The 22,115-nt window shown below is 42.9% G+C and overlaps 1 protein-coding gene across 2 annotated transcripts in view; it reads right to left on the reverse strand.

Moving 5' to 3' along the window:
• Window positions 1-21,581, reverse strand: part of Ubqln1 (ubiquilin 1) — a 37,087-nt gene extending 15,506 nt beyond the window's left edge. For both annotated transcript variants that reach the window (XM_076573445.1, XM_076573444.1), the window contains exons 1-4: window positions 21,219-21,581; window positions 5,533-5,684; window positions 2,965-3,080; window positions 145-407 (exon numbers count right to left, since the gene is read on the reverse strand). In XM_076573445.1, coding sequence (XP_076429560.1) covers window positions 145-407; window positions 2,965-3,080; window positions 5,533-5,684; window positions 21,219-21,371 — 684 coding nt within the window. In that variant the 5' untranslated portion in view covers window positions 21,372-21,581. The remainder of the gene's footprint in view (window positions 1-144; window positions 408-2,964; window positions 3,081-5,532; window positions 5,685-21,218) is intronic.
• Between the last annotated feature and the right edge of the window lie 534 nt (window positions 21,582-22,115).

Genomic DNA, 22,115 nt, shown 5'->3' on the forward strand with positions numbered 1-22,115 from the left:
TTTGCTGACTTTCCTTCAACAATGATTGGAATTTTCTTTAACTTAGTAGGACACACACAATGCAACCTCTGAAACCACAGAAAGTAACATATAATGTATATATATAAATTTGTAGTTAAGTGAAAGGAACTCTTCTCTACACACCTGTCTCATTATATCTGGATTATTAAGCATATGGCTAATCTCTGGATTTCTCTGTATCAGCTGCTGCATCTGTGGATTGGCCATAATCAACTGCCGCATCAGGTCAGGGTTTGAGAGCATGCTCTGGACGAAGGGATTTTCCATGATCTGGACCATCATTTCAGGGTTGGACAAAAGCTGCCGTTGCATTTGGCTCTGTAGTTCAGAGAAGTTGGTAGTATTTAAACCCAAGCTACTGAGACCTGCAAGTCCTCCAAGTCCACCTTAGAGGATAAGAGGGAAACAAAAAAATGAAATTCAGAAGCTTGTGCTAAAACATAATTGTTAACTCAACAATACACAAGAAACCATTTAAAACAAAACAACTTCTCTCACTCATTTTTTATGATATTAGGTTATACACTATTATACTATTCAGCTTTAATTCCTATGCTATGGCTTAGACATGAAGTGCTGCTGCCCCAAAGCCTTGATCCTCAGCTGGTGACACTGATGAAGGTGATTGGTTCTATGAGTTCATAGCCCAATGAGCTATGGGGTGCAGTACATTTGAAGGGACTTCCTGCCGCTACGGACAGCACACACTGCACCCACAGCAGACCAGATGCCCCTATCAATGCAGCACTGACACCAAGCAGATACTAATTCGTCTCAGGGCTTCAAGAACTCTCTGAACCCAGACACCCAAGGACTAGGGGATCATGAAAGGTCTAACACAGGAGACATAGACACTACCAGTATCATAGCTGACCATCTGACCAGAGAGGCAAACCTGAGCTCTGAAATGATCAACTACCTTGTTTCTGTTCTCCCCCACCCAATATCATCTGCTGGCGGAAGATAAGATGTGGCCTCCTCAGATTACCAGCTCTGAAATAAAGCACAGCTTCAAGACTCAATCTGCCTCTTCTCATTCGCCTCTGCAGGGACAGGCAGAAGCTCAAGACTACAGTCCCTCTGGGAGGGAAGCAGCTCTCTGCTGCCCTCCTTTTCCACACCACAGGCCTTGATGCAGCAGCAGCCCATCAGCTGAAACCATGGGCCAACATTTTTTCCTCACCTAAACCGCTTCTTTTCGGTGTTTGTCACAGTGGAGCCCCCACCCCAAATACATTCTACAATCAAAACCAGCCAGATTTTCAACTTTGATATTTAACAGAACTAACAAGACATATTTTTTTAACCTGTCTGGTAAAAAACAACCTATTTGCTCCTTCTTGATCCCTTACAGGATTCCTAATAGCCTAGGCATCTTGAGTGCCTTTTGTTGTTATAGCAGGCCCTTAGATCTCTCCACTGATGAGGATAACAGTGAAAAGACCAGGATGGTAGAGCTGGTCACCTTCAGCCCCACCAACCAGTCACTGAAGGAGAAGAGAAGCAGCTGGAGACTCCTCTCTGTGAAAACCTACAAAAGTTTCTATTTACTTGTTATTAGTACTGTGCGTTGTGTAGCATCCATGCCATGCTCTAGAACTTGTGTACCATATACTGGCATACTATAATTGAGCTACCCAAGAATTTCCATGAAAAGGGCAAAAGGTGTATGATTCCAATTATGTGAAAATGATACCTAAGAAAAACTTCAAAGCACTATACTAGCTATAGCCAGCAGGGCTGATAACATTTAAGCAATTCTATTAAGTCCAACTTTTGTTAGCTTCAGAACATTTTTCCTCAACAAAATCTCAACATATGCAACTGGACAAAGAGTAGCAGTGTGGGGCTGGAGAAGGTCAGTGTGAAGTGCTTGCATAGAGAGCAGGGGGACACAGAGGCAGGGGAGGAGAGCAGAGGGGCTGAGGTGAGCAGGGAGGAAGGCAGAAGGGAAGGAGTGTGGTTTGGGCTGAAGTATTAGATTTAGTAATTTTTTATTTTGTGTGTGTGAGTGTTTTGCCTGCATGTATGCATGTGTACCATATGCACGCCTAGCATCCACGGGGGTCAGAAGAGGGCATCAGACCCCTTGGAACTGGAGTTATGGATGGTTGTGAGCCACAGTGTGGGTGCTGGGAACTGAACCCAGGTCCTCTTCCAAGAGCAAACTATGAGCCACCTCTTAACTACTGAGCTCTCTCTCTCCAGCCCCTAGGATAGTTTCAAAGTAACTACTACAGGTCCAGTGATTCTGTATACCTGCAATATCCACACCAGGAAGCTAATGTAGAAAGACCAGAGTTCAAGGCTAACTCAGGCTACATGTGCAAGACTTTCTCAAACAAAACACAAGACTAAAAGGTAACAAATAAAGAACATAGTCCGCTGGCCGGGCGGTGGTGGTGCCTTTAATCCCAGCACTTGGGAGGCAGAGGCAGGCGGATCTCTGTAAATTTGAGGCCAGCCTGGACTACCAAGTGAGTTCCAGGAAAGGCGCAAAGCTACACAGAGAAACCCAGTCTCAAAAAAACAACAAAAAAAAGAACATAGTCTGCCTAATACCTTTCTTGTACAAACGAAAACAATATCATTCACTTGATCACAGCTTATCATCAATTAACTGTATCTTCATATGCAATTATGTGGTAGTCAGATTACTAGGTACACACAGGCTACATCTCTTTCATTATAAAACAGAGGTGTGTCATTTACTAAATATAAATGTAAGCTATTCAAACATGCTTGTATCCCAAGCGACTTTCTTAACACAATTACAGAAGTAAACTATGAAAAGTCTAAAAAAAATTTTTTTTAAATGGCATGTTTTATCCTGTCATTTTATCTAAAACTACCCTTGGAGAAAGAGAACATTTTACTCCCATCCTTATCTAAAAAAAAAAAAAAAAAAAAAAAAAAAACAAAAAGGACCAAAACAACACTTACCTAAGCCAAAAGGGCTGTTAGCAGCAGGAGCAGATGTGGGGTTACTATTAGGAGATGATGAATTGGTAGCATCGCTTCCAGTGGTATTTGTTTGCTGAGCTGAATGATCTTGCGGCCTAGTGAAAATAATTAAACCACAATGTAAAATGCAAAACTCATTATTTTTAAAAGAATTTCTAAAATTCCAATAGCCAGAAACAAAGGGTAAGTTCTCATAAACACAACTGTCATCAATACCCTGTCTGAAATGACTGAGCATTAGGAACAAATATTGGAAACAGTAAACTTTATAAAATTACTATTGTCTCTCCTCTTTGAATATAATATACACATGAATGTTTCATTACTTTCAATCATAGTGATTATATGAGAAAGAGCCAACAAGTCACCTCACAGAAGACAATCCATGGTCACTAACACCCATAAAGCTCAAATACTTACACCATTTTCTAGTTCTATGGGATTAGGGGCAGTTTAATTTCAGTCCATGAAGACTGCTAAAAGTAAAAGAACTTAAGAAGACACTTTAAGAGGCTGGCTCGCGGGCGGTGGTGGTGTACACCTTTAATCCCAGCACTCAGGAGGCACAGCCAGGTGGGTCTCTGAGTTCGAGGACACCCTGATCTACAGAGTGAGATCCAGGACAGGCACCAAAACTACACAGAGAAACCCTGTCTCAAAACAAACAAACAAACAAACATACATCTCAAAAAGATGACACTTTAATCACAAAAGCTGACTGATTGCCAAGGCATTGGCTGTGACGAAGGAGAGAGTTTGTGAGGGTGCAGGTTCCGACACCACTCTGTAACTGTGCAAGAGCTGAAACCCTGTCCCATGCATCTCCCTTTGGCTGTCAGACTCCTGACACACTGGTCCAAGGAGCTGGAGTTTCTCCAGGAACCACATGCTGGAAGAAGGAAAGGCTGGAGAGCGGGTGTCAACTAGTGGGAGAACCTGTCCTGGAATTCAATTTCACAGTTCTGACACCTGGATAGAATACCTTGTAGGAGAGATTGAAGCCATGAAAAGGATGGGTCCATCGGCGGGACCTCACTTTTACCAGGGCTGCTTAGATATGTATACCTCTTATCCTCCATTTCAACCTAACCTTTGTCAGGACCTGGAAAAAGGGGTGGGGAGGCTGTCACTGGACTCTCTTTGATATTCTTCTTCCCAAAGTGTGACTACATTCAGTGGATTTCCCTTCTCTGATCTTCAGCATCACTTGTCTGTGTAACTGGACACTAAGGACCAGAGGTGGAGCCAGCTTGTTAAGGAGGGCAGGGCTCAGACTGTGACGCCTACAATTCAGGTGTCATCATTACTTAGTACTTTAAGAACAGCAGGACTTTATTAGAGAAGCCTCTCTCATCTGAGGTCAGTTAAGACTGTAGATCTCACCACTTCTTTGTTGATTCAAAGGTCTACTTTCACTTTAACATCCCAGAAATCATAATCTGCCTTACACTTGCTTGGCAACTTGGCATCAGTCACCATGTATGCCTTTGTGTGCTGTGTACCACAGTTAACTGCATGTGTCCTCAATAACTTCTTACTTGACTGTGATGCAGCTTTATCAAGGACACAGGAAAGCACAGGAAGAACACATTTCCTTATCAGCTCTCTGGGGAACACCAGCACAAAAACCTGCCTAATGAGTATGGATGGCTTAGAAGTTCCTAGAGCAAATGCAAGCTTGTGAAAGACATGCTTCACTACAATGCTTTTCAACTGCAGTCTGTGGCAATGGGAGAATCAAAAGAACCAGACTCTCTGTCCGTAGTGAGGCACACCTATAATCCCAGCATTCAGGAGGCTAAGGCAGGAGGAGCAAGTTCATGTCAGCCTGGACTAGACTGATGCCTCTCTCAAAAAGAAAGCTAGTGTAGCAACATAGGTATGCACTTCCAGGACTTGGGATGCCAAGGCAACATGGCAAGAGATTCAGGCTGACCCGGGCTATGCGGCACAGCAAGTCATGGCTAGCCTCAAAGTTAAGAATAAACATGAAAACGTCTTAGGAGACTTTAGTGATTTACTCCATTACATTATCTTAGGTATGTGTATAGCAGAATGATGCAATAAAACTTCATACTCAATAAATCTGATGAAGCAAATGACGGAACAAAAATTTAAGTGATATTCAGAGTGACAGCGATATAAAAATATAATAGCCTCTCTCAAAAATTGATCACGCAATAAATTATGATTGGTCTATAGTCTGATAGTATATTACCAAAATCATGTCTAAAACTTCCCCAAAGCAGAGAATAGCTAAAAAAAAAAAAAAAAAAAAAAAACCAAGTTGTTCCCTAAATCACAAAATTTCTACATAATGCCAGTTGAATTTTCTGAAGTATTAAATGAGGGTTGCCCTAGATTTGCACCCATCCCTTTCCACAAAAGCCGTTCATCTAAGGAACATGGCAGAACTAATACTGGCATGGAGCCACACTGCTAAACATTCTGCTATCAACAGAAACAAAGAAAAGACTTTAACCATTTAAATACTAATGATAAGGAAAGCCCCTTAAGGCCGAAACTGGTTATTTTTAGAAGACATACCTGTTCTGTGTTTTGATGACAAGGTGAACAGTAAGTCCATCGTGAATTCCATGCTGACTCAAAGTATCTTGATCTTTTAAAATTTTTCCAGCAAATATCAACACAAGTTGGTCAGTGTGAGATTTGAAACGTTTAGAGATTTCTTCTTTGAACTGAGTGAGATAAAATAACATATGTATTTTTTTAATCCCAGGCGTTTGCACAGCACCATCCAGACTGGAGAGGCCCTATAATACAAGCACTGCATCTCCATCTGCGTGTCCAACAGTCCTGTCTCTAACACAAAGGACTTACTCCAGGTGTGTTCGTTAGAGACATGATCACTGTGCCCCAAGATGGAGAGCGTGGTGGGTTTCCTTCTTCTTATGCCAACAGGACCAAGTTTCATTGGGGTCACAAATTAGCTCTTGCTAAACTTACCCTGTTTCCTGGACCTCCATCTCCAACCCCGTTGATTTTTATTCCAATACACACATGGCCACGCTCATCCTCTCAGCCCTTTTTACTGACTGTACTAACCACTTCTCTCTTTCAACATTTATTAACGAGCAGCACCATGGAAAGGCAAAGATTAAATAGTAAAATCTTTCCATGAGAGAGTCAAACTATAAACAGAGAAAGCACAAAGAACAGTTGGCGAAGGCTTTTCAAAACTTTTACAAAACTGAAAACCAAAAGAAAGATTAGAAATCAGGAAAACATGGAGAACTGCTTGCTAGAGAACAGAATAGCCTGCAAATGCAGATAAAGATGATACTACAGAGAAAAACTTACTTATCCTGACCACCATTAAGTTTCTATTAAAATAACCAGAATACACAGGCGTTATTCAAATCAGAAAGCCTCACAGTGGCCTGGGAATCCACATTAATAGACTACCTCAGAGCACCACAGTTCAAATCTAAAGAAAATAAACACTTCAACTCTACCCACTACTACACAGTGGTAGGTTTCAATCAAGCACTACTACAAAGAGGAAGTTTTGTTATAACAACATGAATCTACTGAGTGTTCCTTATCTGAAATGCTTCTGGAAGCAGATAGCTCATCTTTAATATTAGTACGTGACTCTAATCCAAAATACCCCAAATCTAAAACTGTTCCAAAATAATCTGAAACTTTGAGTGTCCTGTTGTCCCTCAAAAGGTCTCTGATCTCAGATCATTTCAGACAGGAAAGCTCAGCCGTCTGTGTAACTGAGTGTTAGAAGATCCTCCAGGATCAGGGAATATAAATAAGGGCTACAGTCAAAACGACACAGCCAGCACATGTTATCAACCAGAGCTGAAAACCAGAGACGCATAAAAATTCACAGTATTCTATACATTCACATGTAAATAACATTCCCCCAAGCCAAGTCCCAACACTATGTAACTGTAAGGCTTTGTTTGGTTGGCTTGGTTTTGAGACAGGACATGTCACTCTGTAGCAGAGGGTGACCTCAAACTCCCAGCCATCCTCCCAAGTCCTGGCATCATAAGCTTGATCATCACCTCACCCAACAACCTGGATTTTACAACCTACTTTCTCCACTCATGCACACAGCCACAATTTTGAAAAAGGCCAAGAAAGCATAAAGATGCCCAAAATTGTACTACAGTAAATAATCTGGAACTTTCTCATCTGAGCCACCCCCCCACCCCCGCCTCCATTTGAAACTATATGGTACATAATATTTTTTGTCATTGATGATTTTTTGAGACAAGGTCTCTCTACATAGCCCAGGCTGTCCTAGAACTCATTATGTAGGTAGATCAGGCTAGCCTCTACAGGAAATTAAAGGTATGTGCCACCACACCTGGCTATGTGATATATAATCTTTTTACCTAAGCAATTTCCAACTAACTAAAAAAACAAGCTGGGTGGTGGCAGCACATACCTTTAGTCCCAGCACTTGGGAGGCAGAGGCAGGAGGATCTCTGCGAGTTCAAGGCCAGGATGGTCTATGTAGTGAGTTCCAGAACAACCAGGGCTACACAGAGAAACCCTGTCTCAAAAAAACAAAACAAAACCAAATGAAAAACAAAAGCCGCCGGCGGCGGCGGCGGCGGCGGCGGCGGCGGCGGCGCACACCGGTAGGATTTGCTGAAGGAAGCGGAGGCAGGAGGATCATGAGTTTGAGGCCAGCCTGGGCTACAAATTTTGGGCTGGAGAGATGGCTTAGAGGTTAAGAGCAGTAGCTACTCTTCCAGAGGTCCTGAGTTCAATTCCCAGCAACCACATGGTGGCTCACAACCATCCGTAATGAGAGCTGGTGCCCTCTTCTGGCCTGCAGGCATGCATGCAGGCAGAACACTGTATACATAATAAATAAATAAACATTAAAAAAAAAAACAAGCAAGCAAGCAACCCCCTCCACACACACAAACTAAATACCATTCTATATTCTGTACCATTATACACGGAAAGAGCACAACTTAACCACCCAGTAGGTACTCACTCCTTTTGGTAGTTATCAGAAATAATATAATGAAGAAAATATTTGTATAAGATTAAATCACAATGCATAAAACACAAGCATCAAACACAGTAAACGGTGGCCACTTTTCTGCCAGTCCTCTTAATCCACAAGAACAGAGAAAGGGGTTAAAGACATGGCCCTGAAAAGTATTAAGTTGCTGCATTGGGTTTCCATCATAAATCCAATTTCAAGGACAAATCTATACAAACCATACACAAAATAAATAAAATTTATTAAATTCATACCTTTTATTATAGATTTGTTATAATAGATTGAAAATGTATTTAATACATAAAATGGGAAAGCTGATCTAAATCAACTGTTTTATTCTTAAACTCAGAAGTCCTTTTAGTTTGATCTCCCTCACATTCTGAAGTAAATAATCTAAAATAAAATTATTTTATTTTGGGCTGGCAAGATGGGTCAGTGAGTAGACATGCTTGCTGCCAAGCCTAACAACCTGAGATCTACTCCTGGTAACCTACATGGTGGAAGGAGAGAACTGGGCTTTGAATTCCACATGTGGGCTGTGGTGCACATGTGTGTGTGTGTGCACACACACACAATTAATAAATGCATTTATATAGCATTTTATAGTGTTTGAAGGTGAGATGTTAGATCTAAGGCATGCTCCCACTTTTGCCTCCAAATTCCCACTAATATAAAAGGATGCTTTTAAACTTTACTGAGTTATAACTCACCAGGCATGGTGGTGCAGGCCGATCTCTGAGTTTGAAGCCAGCTTGGTCTACAGAGAGACCCTGTCTCCAAATACATATATCTCGCACACCATATAATTTGGCCACTTAAGTGTGTAATTCAAAGATCTTTAGTATATTCAGAAATAGATTGCAATGATGACAAGAGTCAATTTCAGAATACCCTTCTGTTTCTGACCTAATCTCCTTGAATCAAAAAAAAATCTTTAAAATGTATTAATAAGCCACTAGCTTAACCAATGCAAAAACTAAAAAACCATTATACAGCATCCGAAACCTATAGCAATTTCCTCTTTGCTATACCCCACCTACTGTGGTGATATTGTGTTCCCCAAAATATTGTGCACCCTAATAAACTTATCTGGGGTCAGAGAACAGAACAGCCACTAGATACAGAGGCTAGAAAATGGTGGCACACACACCTTTAACCCTAGCATTCCAGAGGCAGAGATCCATCCGGATCTCTGTGAATTCAAAGCCACACTGGAAACAGCCAGGCATGGTAACAAGAGCCTTTAATCCCAGGAAGTGATGGCAGAAAGCAGAAAGGTATATAAGGTGTGAAAACCAGGAACTAGCTGGTTAAGCTTTTAGGCTTTTAGCAGCAGTTCAGCTGAGACCCATTCAGATGAGGACACAGAGGTTTCCAGTCTGAGGAAACAGGATCAGCTGAGGAATTGGCAAGGTGAGGTAGCTGTGGCTAGTTCTGTCTCTCTGATCTTTCAGCGTTCACCCCATAGCTGGCTCTGAGTTTTTTTTTTATTAATAAGACCTTTTAAGATTCGTGCTACAACCTACCCGCGATCTTCACCAATGCATCTGGCAAAAATACCATATTCTGTAATGAAATCTCTTACAACCACCTTCACAGCAGAACATGCCTTTCAAGCTAACCTCTACACATGTCCCTGGGTCCTGGTCAACTCATATTTGGTTCAATAAACTCATTCCCTTTGAAGTGACATCTGTGCTCTGCATCAACAATTTATTCATGTAGTGTGTGTCTGTACTTCATTCATCTCTATAGTCTGAATCTCCTTTGTGATTTCGAGTGTCCATTTTACACTCCTAGCTTCATAGGATTCCAACATTCCCACAGTCTCACCAACAGTTTTGATTATCAGACTTTTCCATAGCCATCCTAGATGTTGTGCACTTTTGATCTTCATTCTCCTCATGACACAAATGGCACTGTGCCCCTTTTTCACATGCTCACTGCCCACTTTCCTTGTGTGTGAACGTGGTGTATGCACACATGGGGGCCAAACTCAGGTCCTCAGGCTTGCAAATGAGCTATGCCCAAGACTCCCCTATTTCCTGAAAGATGAAACCTAGAAAAACAGCCAATCTCCTATAGACACAAGAGAAACATTTCTCAACTCACTTCACAAGGCCCTTATTACTAGAGACAAAAACTAGTAAAGGTAGTTAGTGAAGAAAACCAGCATTTCTCCTGAACAGACTAACACTATCAGATCTAATCCAGCTATGTGGGCACTAGGGGGAGCTGGAGGGAGGTAATAGTAGACAGACATGATCAAAATACATATATAGACATACAAAATTTATCAAAGAATAAAAAAAAATGTTACTTTTAAAAAAAGTCTAAGTGACCAACTGAACTTAAGTCTATATAGGGAAGGTTCCCCACAGGGGGAAAAGTTCAGGTAGCTCATTGGATTAACTGACAAAGAAGAGCCACACAGTCAGTGCCGGAAAGGCGTTTGACAGCATCACTTCACAGCAACACTCAGCAAATTAAGAGTTTGGAAGAAGAAAACAAACAAACAAACAAACATCTTAGACTCAACAGAAGTGTCCCTACAAAGTAATGGCAAACACAGATTTAATGGTGAACCAATGGATGGTTCCCTCTAAAATCAGTAACAAAGTGGAATGTGTCAACTGGGGACATGTGGTCTTCAGGGTCCTTGCCAGTGCAAGAAGTTGGAAGGATGGAAAGAAAGAAAAGAGCAGGAGGAAGCTCTTATCAGTCTCCAGCCATTTAAAAGCACAACTGGACACAACTTAAAAACATCTTTCAAGAAATTAGAAGAGCCGGGAGGTGGTGGCGCATGCCTTTATTCCCACCACTCAGGAGGCAGAGGCAGGTAGATCTCTTGAGTTCTGAGTTTGAGGCCAGCCTGGTCTATAGAGTGAGTTCCAGGACAGCCAGGGCTACACAGAGAAATCCTGTCTCGGGGGAGCATGGAAAGAAAGAAATAAGATGAACAACAGAAGAGACAAAAATATTTGCAAAGGGCATATTTTGATAAACAGCTATTGTCCAAATATACAAAGAACTTATAAAACATATAACAACCCAATTTTAAAACGGGCCCAAGCAGGCACTTCACCAGAGATATACAGATGACAAATTAGTGTGAAAGATGCTCTTCCATCACACCCAGAAGATGTAGAACGAAAGCAAAGAGATAAGCAACAGAGATGCATTAAAACAGTCAAAATTCAGAATACCAACACCACCAAATGCTGGCAAGGCTAGGAGCAACAGTGAGGCCTTCGCCAAGGTGAGAAGGCAGGATCAAGAGCCACTGCACAAGAAGGCCTAGCTGTTTCTTAGGAAACCAAACATACACTCAGCATGAAATTCAGCAACCACTCCTTTATATTTATCCCAAAGAACTGAAAGGTATTCAAATTAAAACCTTCATGTATGTACATCTTCAAAGGCCTCATTCATAACTGCTAAAATTTGGAAGTAACAAAGATGTTCTTTAGTAGATAAGCTGTGGTGAATTCAGATAATGAAATATTCAGCACCAAAAGAAGTGAGCGATAAAAGAAGTGAGGTCATGAAAGGATATGGAGAAACTTTAGATGTATATCACTAAGCAAAAGCTGACAAACTGAAAAGGGACCTACTATGTGACTCCAACTCACTGATCAAGCCCAGGACCCTCTGCAAGCCAGGCAAGTTCTCTACCACTGAGCAACCTACTTCCTAGTCTCCACCTACTTGAATTATAAACTTTTTTTAAGAGAAAGAGAACTAGTGACCTAGAGTTTTATATTCAGTAAAATTTCCTCAAAATTAAACTGAAATGTAAAAACAAAATAGCCCACAGGATCTTTTTCATACTCACATAAACAAAGAATGTGACGCCTAGCAGGCAAACAGGTTAGAAAATATAACAGGCTCCTTCAGGCACAAGAAAATGACCCTGGATGAAGGAATAAAAATGAAAAATTGTACAGACAACTCTTAAAGCCAATTTTACAAAGCCCCTATACATCTTGGGTCATTTGACAGGGACCAAGAGAGGGAACAGGAAATCCAGGGCACATAGAGTTCAAGAGTTCTGGGATCTATGCATTATTCTAGAAGTATCGAGTACTTCCTGATTTGAACAATTTATAAAATTCATGGAGAAATCTCCAAAGGATATAAAAACAGAAAAAGAAAGTCAGATAAAACAGCCACCAGCAGAGGGGGCTGTGAAGAGCACCTGATGCTCTCTCTGGTGGAGGATCTGAGTTTGGTTCCTCATAACCAACAGGGCAGCTCACAACCATCTGTAACTCTGGTTCCAGAGGATCCAGCACTCTGTCCTGGCTTCCATCATCATCAGCATGCACATGGTGTACACACACACAAAATAACAATAAATCTTTTAAAAAATAACCAACAGAGAGCACAAACTCAGATTCCATAAAAATGTCCTATAAATTAGCAAGAAACACAACCCAAACAAAGAATGGTGAAAAGGACCCCTCCTTGGCAGGAAAAGGTGCTCTTCCTTGTCCACAATCAGGCAACTACAAATTACAACCAGAGACCATCACTAAAAAAAACACAGGTTTTGCAGAGCATGTGCAGTAACTGGACACCACATAAACCTCAGACTCAAGTGTAAGTTAGTCGGTTTTATAAAGACGTTTCATGGTAGACACTGGGGTTGATTACTAAGACCTTACGGTTCCACTATTCATCTAACAGGTTCCATGTTCATGGTTTTACCAATTCTGGTCCCCTGCAAGAGCAGCCCACAGACCTCTTAAGGGCTAAGTCCCCATTCCAATCCCGTCACACCATTTCTCCTAGATCACACTGTTACATAGTAAAAGATTTCCAGTGAGCATTGTAACAAGCTGCTGAAGCTTGCAGTTTCCGTAAAGGGCTACACAAAGTCTATTTTGTTTCTAGAGGCCAGACTGGTCGGCTGTGAAAGGAACCAGCCATATACAATACAAAGGCAGACAAGAATTGCCCTGCCATAGTCGCTAACCTCTGTCTAAGGAACCCACTTAATAGCTTCTTAATTTTTAGGAATTTTTGAAGCAGTTTAATACTGGTGGCTTGAAATCTACCATTGTGTGAATATATACTACATACGAACAAATAAACATTCCAAATCTGTGCTGTTTTTCCTAGAGAACTGATTGACAATCATTTACCAGCTTAACACGGACTCTGCAAAATATTAATTTCTCTACACATCTGAAAATTTATCAGGGGTCAGTGAGATGGCTCAGCAAGTGCTTGCAGCCAAGCCGGAAGACCTGAGCTCAATCAATAGGACTGACATGGTGGAAAAAGGACAGAAGCAATTCCCATAGGTTGTCTGACTTCCATATATGCGCCCTGTCCTGGTGCAAAGGCCCCCACACACAAAAGACAAATGTAATAAAATAGTTATCATCAGTCACAAACCATCTTTTAAAAAATATATTTATTTTTATTTCATGCACACTGCATATATGTCTGTGTGAGGGTGTCAGATCACTGGAGTTACAGACAGTTGTTAGCTGCCATGTGGGTGCTGAGAATTGAATCCAGGTCCTCTGGAAGAGCAGCAAGTGCTCTTAATCACTGAGCCATCTCTCCAGCCCCTACAAACCATCTTAAGAGGCGAATACTAAAATCATTTTCTATGTGCCCGAAGATCTCTTCAGCTGAAAAATAAGGAGCCAGTGAGACGGCTCAGGCATGGAAAACATTGCTATCCAAGCCCAGCTCACATGTAAAATAACTTTAAAAAATATTTTTAAGAGTTGATCTGGGCTGGGTATGGTGGTACATGCCTTTAATCCCAGCATTCGAGAAGCAGAGGCAGACAGATCTCTGTGAGTTCGAGACCAGCCTGGTCAACATAGTGAGTCACAGGACAGCAAGGGGTACTTAGACCCCATTTCAAAGAAAAAGAGTTCTGAGCTAGGAGAATTGGTTAATTAAGGGAAGAGAAGCTTAAGATGAGGTTTCCAGGGGAAAGTTGCCATTTGTTTATGCTTTACTCAGTAAAAGTTCCACAATGGATATTTAGTATTAAATACACATTACTGTGCAAAGTGTTCCAAATTCATCCACAAACGCAATGTTTATGGAGTCTATACTATGCACCAGGTTCTAGGGACAGAAAAGTAACAATCACAGCCCTTTCATAGCAGAGAAGCATTAATAATCATAACTATATAATTTTGAACTGTAACAAATTATCATACATGCACGCACGCTAATGGCATTGTGAGAAAATGCAACAGGTGACCCCAATCTAGCCTGGGCCATCAGAGATACTTTGAGAAACCGATCTTTATTCTGCAATTCCAAGGATTGGTGGAAGCCAACAAAGAGTAGGAAGCAGGCCAGAGCAAGCTGTACAAAAGTCCTAAGGCAGGAGTAAATGTCGTAAGAGGTCAAGGTATTACAGAGACAGTGTGGCTAACCAAGAAGATCAAGGAGCCTGGACATTTAGTTTTATGCATAAGGACATCATCTAGTGAACAATTTTCAGATTTTACTCTGGGAATAAATGGGAGGGGAGACATACAGAGAAGTCAGAGACTACCAGTAAACTACAATGTAATTTCCAGACAAGAAGCAATGGCAACTTAGTGGGGCCAGTCCTCAAATGTTTTTAAGCAACTACCTGTCATTTAATTACACTTAATTAGCAATTTGCTAGATGTCACTTCACACAAGAGCTGTTCAGGCAAAACTCAACTATTGGTATTACACTGGAAATTAAAACTTAATAATCTAAAATGTTAATTAAAAACTCTTTCCATATTGCTACAGTCTTCAGGAAGACAGCTGTAATTTCCTAGTAGAGAAAGTTGCACCAGGAGAGAGAAAGGTGGTCAGTGTTGAGAGCAAGAGCTGTTTTACAGAGGACCCGGGTTCTCAGCGTCCACACAGTGGCTCACAACCACCTGTAACTCCAGTCTCAGGGGATCAAACACCCTTTTCTGGCCTCTACAGGCACCAGGCACACGTGGTACATCAATGTACAGGCAAAACGCCCATACACATACGTTTTTTTAAAGAGTTTTTTTTTTTCTTCACTGTTTGAAATTGTGTTTATATTCACACTGTTATGGGGAGGAGGACACACAGGACAAGATGCACAATGGAAATCAGAGGACAACTTCTGAGAGTCAGTTCTCTCCTTCCACTCTGAGTGGCTATCAGGACTGATGACAGCCCCCTTCTCCTCTGAGCCACCTTGTCAGTCACTGCAACAGATGACAGCTGGTTTTTTCTGCATGTTGCAAATATCCCATAATCTCAAAATCTGCCAAAAAAAATTGTGATATTAAAAAAAAATACACAATATCTCTAGCCCATCGGTGGTGGCGCACACCTTTAATCCCAGCACTTGGGAAACAGAGGCAGGTGGCTCTCTATGAGTTTGAGGCCAATTGAAAGAGTGAGTCTAGAACAGACCCTGCCTCAGGAAAACAAAACAAAAAACCCAAACCAAACAAAAACAAAAAACCCACAACATCGCAAAATTACTATGACATGGCCATCCTAAAAGAGTATTAGAAATAATAAACAATATCTTAGTGACACTCAACAGCCACTGGAACAGTTATAATCAAAGTCAGACAATAGAAAGTGTCAATGAGAAACTAGTAATTGAAACAGCCTGTTTAGAAAATACTTTGGCAATTATCCAGAGATTTAAACATACAGTCACCATGTGACCCAGCAATTCTACTTCTAGCTCTACACCCAAGAAAAATGAAACCATATGTCTACAAAAAAAGCACACAAATCAAGTGTTCACAGAGACATTATTCATAACACAAAACAGAGACTTACATGTCCAGTAGGTGATGAAGCAATCCAATGTGGTACACATTCATAGAGCAGCATATTACTGAGCAATACATAGGAAATACTTGGGGCAATTTTGAGATAGTTCAGAAGGTAAAGGTATTTACCATCATATCTGGCGCCATGACTTCAATCTTTAGGACCCACACATTACCTTCTGATCGCCGCCACACACACAAACACACACATATGAATAAAGAAATGCTTTTTTAAAAAAAAGTACTGCTAGACTACAATTCAGATTATCTATGGAAACATTCTAAGGCAAACACAGCACAAAACCTAATCCCAGCACTAGGAAGGCTGAGGCAGAAGACAGCAAACTGAAGGCTGGCCTGGACTCTACAGGGAGAACTTGCTTCAAAAACTAAAACAAGGAAGAGTATAGGGTTTCTCAGAGGTGAGGGTGGGGGGTAGGGAGGTGTTACATAAGCCTAAGAAAGTTCTTTAAAGTCTATGAATGCTCTTTTAAAAAAATGTCAATTACAGGTTAAAGGAACCAACTGAACAATTTCTGATTTTTTTTTTTTGTTTGTTTGTTTTGAGACAGGATTTCTCTGTGTAGCTTTGGTGCCTGTCCTGGAACTGGCTTTGTAGACCAGGCTGGCCTCGAACTCAAGAGATTCATTCACCTGCCTCTGTGTCCCAAGTGCTGGGATTAAAGGCGTGCACCATCACCGCCCTGCTTTGAAATCTTAAATTATGCTGTTAAAGTTCATTCTCTGTTAATTAGAATCTTTACATTAGTTCTTCGTAATTCACTAGAGCACACAAAACACTAATCTCAGGGGCATATATCCTGTGATACTGGCTCAACCTAGCCTTCTGGATAAGATGCTGTCCAGAAAAATACACAGAAACCACAGAAATGATTTCAAACATTCAAGCAGACACACTAGAAAAGTAGAGACTGAGGATATCATGGTGGTAGAGCACATAGCACAAGAGGCCCTGGGTTCAATCCCCAGCACCAGAAAGAAGTCAGATTCACATTTACACATTATTTAATGTAGTGTGTGCAAAATATTATTTTAACACTTACTACCTCTAAAGTCTATTAAGGTTTTTGAAAAATACTAAATTCCCCAAACCTGGTTGATATTTCATAGCTACAATACAGCTTAACTCAGTGCGCAACTACAATTTTACAAGCTCAACACCCACATGCGGCTCTTAACATTAAGATGAGCATGGGAGTTTCATACCCTGCACGGCTTCATGTCAATGTTACTTGTGATGACCTAGAAGTATGTAATCTCCCTCATCAAAGAGGGGCCCACATTCAAAAGTTAGGCACAAGCTCCCCTCCATTCTCTCTCCCCACCAACACACACACACACACACACACACCTCTATCTTGCCTTTTGACCAAGAATCCTGGAATTCTCAAAGCTGCCTGTAAGAGCTCATAAGTAGCAGAAAAAGTCTCATACACAAAGCCACTACACATTTGCCTTTTCAAAATCTATGTTATAAAGAATCTTTATTAATGAAACCTCTGTGGAATATAAACTGTTCCAGTTACTCATAAATAACAAATTAAACATTACACAATTCATTCTAGCTACTCCATGAAAAAAAAAATGTTTTTGCTCTTATTTGGGTAAAATTTCAAGCTTTATTAATACATATAAAACAAGTAATACTTATTAAATGCCAACTGTACGTGGCACTGCATAGAAATCTTGTTTCTATTTGTTGGTTACACACACACACACACACACACACACACACAAATCAAGAATTAAGCTGGGCCTGGTGGTGCATGCCTTTAGTCCTAGCACTGAGGAAGAAGAGGCAGGCAGGTCTGAGTTCCAGGCCAGCTTGGTCTACAACACGAGTTTCCAGACAGCCCGGGAGGCTGTTTCACAGAGAAACCCTATGTATATGTGGGATTTAAATTACCTAATTTACCAATTACTGAGGAGGTTTAAGATAATTCATCTAATTAATGATAACAGTCAAAGAAAATGGGGCATTGAAGCTGAGAGATGGCTCAGTGGGGTAAGCACTTCACACAAATGTAAGGGGGACCTGAGTACAAATCCTCAGAACCAAGTCAGGCCTGCAATCCAAGTGCGCACACAGTGAGCTACCACAGACAGGGAATTCCCAGGAGAGGGGTCACAGCTAACCTTGATTATGAAACAAACAAGACAACCCTATCACAAAGCAAGTGGGAAGGCAAAGATGATACCTGTAGTGGTCCTCCAACCTCCACAACCCTGAGACTCTGGATGTGTCTCCCCCTTTCCCTCTCTCTCACACACAACACACAAAGATTTTAAGAGAGATCTCCTACCATAATGAAACCCATTACTTTGTGTGCTAACACATGTTTGTAATGTGATTTGCCAGCCGGGAGGTGGTGGCGCACACCTTTAGTCCCAGCACTCCGAAGTAAAGGGAGGCAGATCTGAGTTCAAAGCCAACCTGGTCGGCAGAGGGAGTTCCAGGACAGCCAAGATCATTCTTTTCCTTCTTCCCCTTCATAGGTTAAGAATTTTCAGAATCAAGCCGGGCGGTGGTGGCTCAAGCCTTTAATCCCAGCACTCAGGAGGCAGAGGCAGAGACAGGTGAATGAATCTCTTGAGTTCGAGGCCAGCCTGGTCTACAAAGTGAGTTCCAGGAAAGGCGCAAAGCTACACAGAGAAACCCTGTCTCGAAAAACAAAAACAAAAACAAAAACAAAAAAAAAAAAAGAAAGAATTTTCAGAATCAAATACTTCCCAACATTAGCCTGCCACTTAGGATATGGGGGTGCGCTGGGGATTCAACCAGGGTCTCCTGTATCTGAACCACATGCTCCAACACCGAACTAATGGGCAGCCCCTTCACAATTACTAACTACTAAGCATTTTTAAAGGAAATACTACTGCCATCCAACATTGCTCATTGACAAGCTTTAATGTATAGCAATTCTGTAAAAAAAAAATTTCTTTTTCTTGTACATGTTTCTAAGTGTACTCTCCTCACTCAGCAGTTTGATGTGTTTTCAGTTTGTGGTGCAAGGGTAAGCTTTCAGCTTTTATCATATTTTCTGTTTCCACAGAAAACAGACGAAACTTTAAACATTAACCAATATCAGAATAAGTGACTTTAAGAAAGCTTTGAAGTCATTTTTAGTTACAGCATAGTAAAATATAATCTTCCATGGAATTTAAAATTTTAGTGCCACTATTACAAAAAAATCTTACAGATGTTCATATAAATAATTTTTTCTATTTATAAAATATTATTTCTAATGTCCTAAAGTAAAAAGTGGAAGCTTCAGGATGATGGAAATCTAAACTGGGAGTCTCAGACTCAAGAGCTTCATAATTTAATATTAGCTACACATTCATTAAACAGCTACAATTAAAAAACAAAAAAACTGTTCATAGCAAATATTAGCAAGGATACAGAGAGACAGAAACACACACCCTTATGCTGTTGACTGCTTCTTATAAAACTAAACAGAACTGGCCAGGCGTGTTGGTGCAGGTCTTAACCCCAGCACTTGGGAGGCAGGGGGCAAAGGCAGATGAATCTGTGAGTTCGAAGCCAGCCTGGTCTACAAAGCAAGCTCCAAGGTGAGTTCCAGGGCAGCTGGGACTACATGATGAAATCCTGTCTTTAAAAAAAAACAAAAAAAACAAGCAGGGCATGTTTGCACTCGCCTCTGATCGCAGCACTAGGGAGGCAGAGGCAGGTGGACCTCTGTGAGCTTGAGACCAGCCTGGTCTATAGAGTTCCAGGACAGCCAGGGCTGCTACACAGAAAAACTGTCTCAAAAAACCAAACAAACAAACAAAAAACCCCACAACAACAACAATAACAAATTAAACAGAACTATTCCAATGCAGAGAAAAGCATATAGTCTCAAAATGACTTATTTGAGGCTGTTCACAGGAACCGCAAACCAGCTGAAAAAGCCCCGGGGCAGTAAGTACACTGGTTCATTCACGGTATGGAAAACCACAGTACTGAGCTGGGGACATGGTTCAGTGGTAGTATGGAGCCTGGGCCTAGTATGCAAATCTCTGGGGTAGGGGGAGTGCAAACACTCACAAAATAAGTGGAGTGAGGGAAAGAAGAAAAAAAAACCTTACCCAAAGATTGCACTATATGTGACTCTGCTTACAGGACTTCTGAACAGGCAAACTCAATCGGGGGGGGGGGGGGGGGGATCCCCACAGGAGTGACAAAAAGTGACTTGAAAAGAGGAGGTGAGACCAAACCTTTCTAGTCAACTCTAACAGGCTACACCTAGTTGTGTGCTGACACAGGTGTAGATGAATTTGTGAAAACTAGCGAAGGCAAACCACGTGCATCTCATTGCACCTCAAATTTATGTGGAATAAATTTTTCAAAACAGTTGTTCTCAATCAGGGAATGCTGATATTTATAACTTCGAAGTGTATTCTAGAAATGAGACGCATAAAACAGCAAATGCAGGAAAATGTCAACGGTGGGTGACGCACAGACATGTGAAAAACACAAAAATGCTAAAACTTTTCAATAGCGTTAACAAGGAATGATGATTCAGTCAAGAGTTTCTCTCAGCTGATGCCACACACCCTCCTGCTTCACAAAAAACGACTTCACCTTTGGAACCAGATAAACGTTCAGAGAACTTGAAGGTCCATTCCAGTGGTTGTTAACTGCTTCCTCACACAAAGCTGTGCACAACGTTTGAGACTGTCAACAACAATTCAAGTGCTCTAGAATGTGTTGAAAAGGTAAACCTGACAAATTCTGCCAAGGCTCTTAATTAGTTGCAAAATTTGTTTTCCTGAACCGAGTTTAAAGCAATTACTCGTTTAGTAAGATTTCCCATTAACACCAATTGTGTTTCCTTGCGTTCGGTTGCAACCACTAATACCCAGCCAGGTATAGCTCTCGTCCCCCTAAAACCAAACAAAAAACCTACCCAACCACTGCAGCTAAGCGATGACGACTGTACTGAAACAGAAACGGCAAGTCGCCTATGAATCAAAGCCATTTACTTTTCCCCTTCGGGCGTGAGCTATTACAGTGTGACTGAAAACAACTCCACGTCATAATTTTTATATAAAAGGCTGAAAGGTGGGAAAGACTTCGGCATTCAAAGCTGAGAACTAAGCCTCCACGTGCCTCTCACCCCCAAACCTCTCCGACTCGCAAGCAGGTAAAACAATGACCCCCCACCCAGGCCGAGCGAAGGCCGAGCGCCGCCCGCGCCCAGCCTCCCCCCAGCGCCCGGCTCCTTTGTGAGGAGAAGGGTCCCGAGGCCCGGAGCTCGCCGGCCGCGGCGCAGCCCAGCCCAGGCCGCGCGGCCCGCCCGCCCAGGCCCCGCAGAGCTCCCGCAGCGGAACCCGGCGGGGCCGCCGCCCGGCCTGGCCTCGCCAACGCCGCCCTGGCCTCCCCGCCGGCGACACGGCGGCTGCCCGGCCCGGGACCTCACCTGCTGGACCGAGCTGTTCTCGGGCACAGCGAACTCCTCCTTCTCTTTCGGCGTCTTCACCGTGACCTTCATGATCTTGGGCTCGGCGGGGCCGCCGTCGGCCGCACTGTCCTGCGCGCCCGGGGGGCCGCCGCTCTCCGCGCTCTCGGCCATGGCGGTGACTCAGGCGACCGGGACGCTGGCGGCTGCGGCCGGGTCCGCGGGGCGCGGCGGGCTGCGGGGCCACCGAGGGCGCGTGGACGCGGGCTGCGGGTGCGGGTGCGGTGCGGTGCGGGCCCGGGTGGGCGACCGGCTGCCGTGTGGACGCGGGGACTCTCCGCGCCGCCGCCGCTTCCTCCTCCTGCACCTCCCCCACGCCCGTCGCCGGCGCCGCGCAGGGCACGCTGGGTAACGCGCTGGCCGCGGCGCCGACTCATGGCGGCCGGCGGCGCGAGGCACGCCGGGTAGCGCGTTGGCGAAGGAGCCGAGTCATGGCAGGGCTCCCTCCTTTCCTCGCTGGCGGACGGAGCGCGGCCTCCCCCAGTTCGAAGGAGCGCGGGGCTCGGCGAGAGAGCAGCATCACTCAGTTCGCTTCTCCCACCCTTCGTTCAAAGAGATGAGTCGGGGTTTCCGGCCGGCACCATGATGGTGCGCTGAGATGACGTCAGGCCAGCGAAATTGCTAGAAACGGCCTGGCGCACCGGCGCTCACGTCCCGGTATCGCCCCGACCTGGCCCCCGTGGGCGTCGGCCTACAAAGGAGCGGCGAGTGACTTTGTTCTAATGAGACTGGTGTTGGCCCGGGTGGAGGGGGCGGGAACGGCCCCGGTTCGTGCTCAGGGGTTGCAAGCTAAGTCCCTGGGGGAGAAGGGTCTCCGCTTCCCTCCCCGGAGTCAGACCGGTTTGGGCAGAAGATAGG

The sequence above is a fragment of the Peromyscus maniculatus genome, chromosome 5 (assembly GCF_049852395.1).
Source record: "Peromyscus maniculatus bairdii isolate BWxNUB_F1_BW_parent chromosome 5, HU_Pman_BW_mat_3.1, whole genome shotgun sequence".
NCBI lineage: Eukaryota > Metazoa > Chordata > Mammalia > Rodentia > Cricetidae > Peromyscus > Peromyscus maniculatus.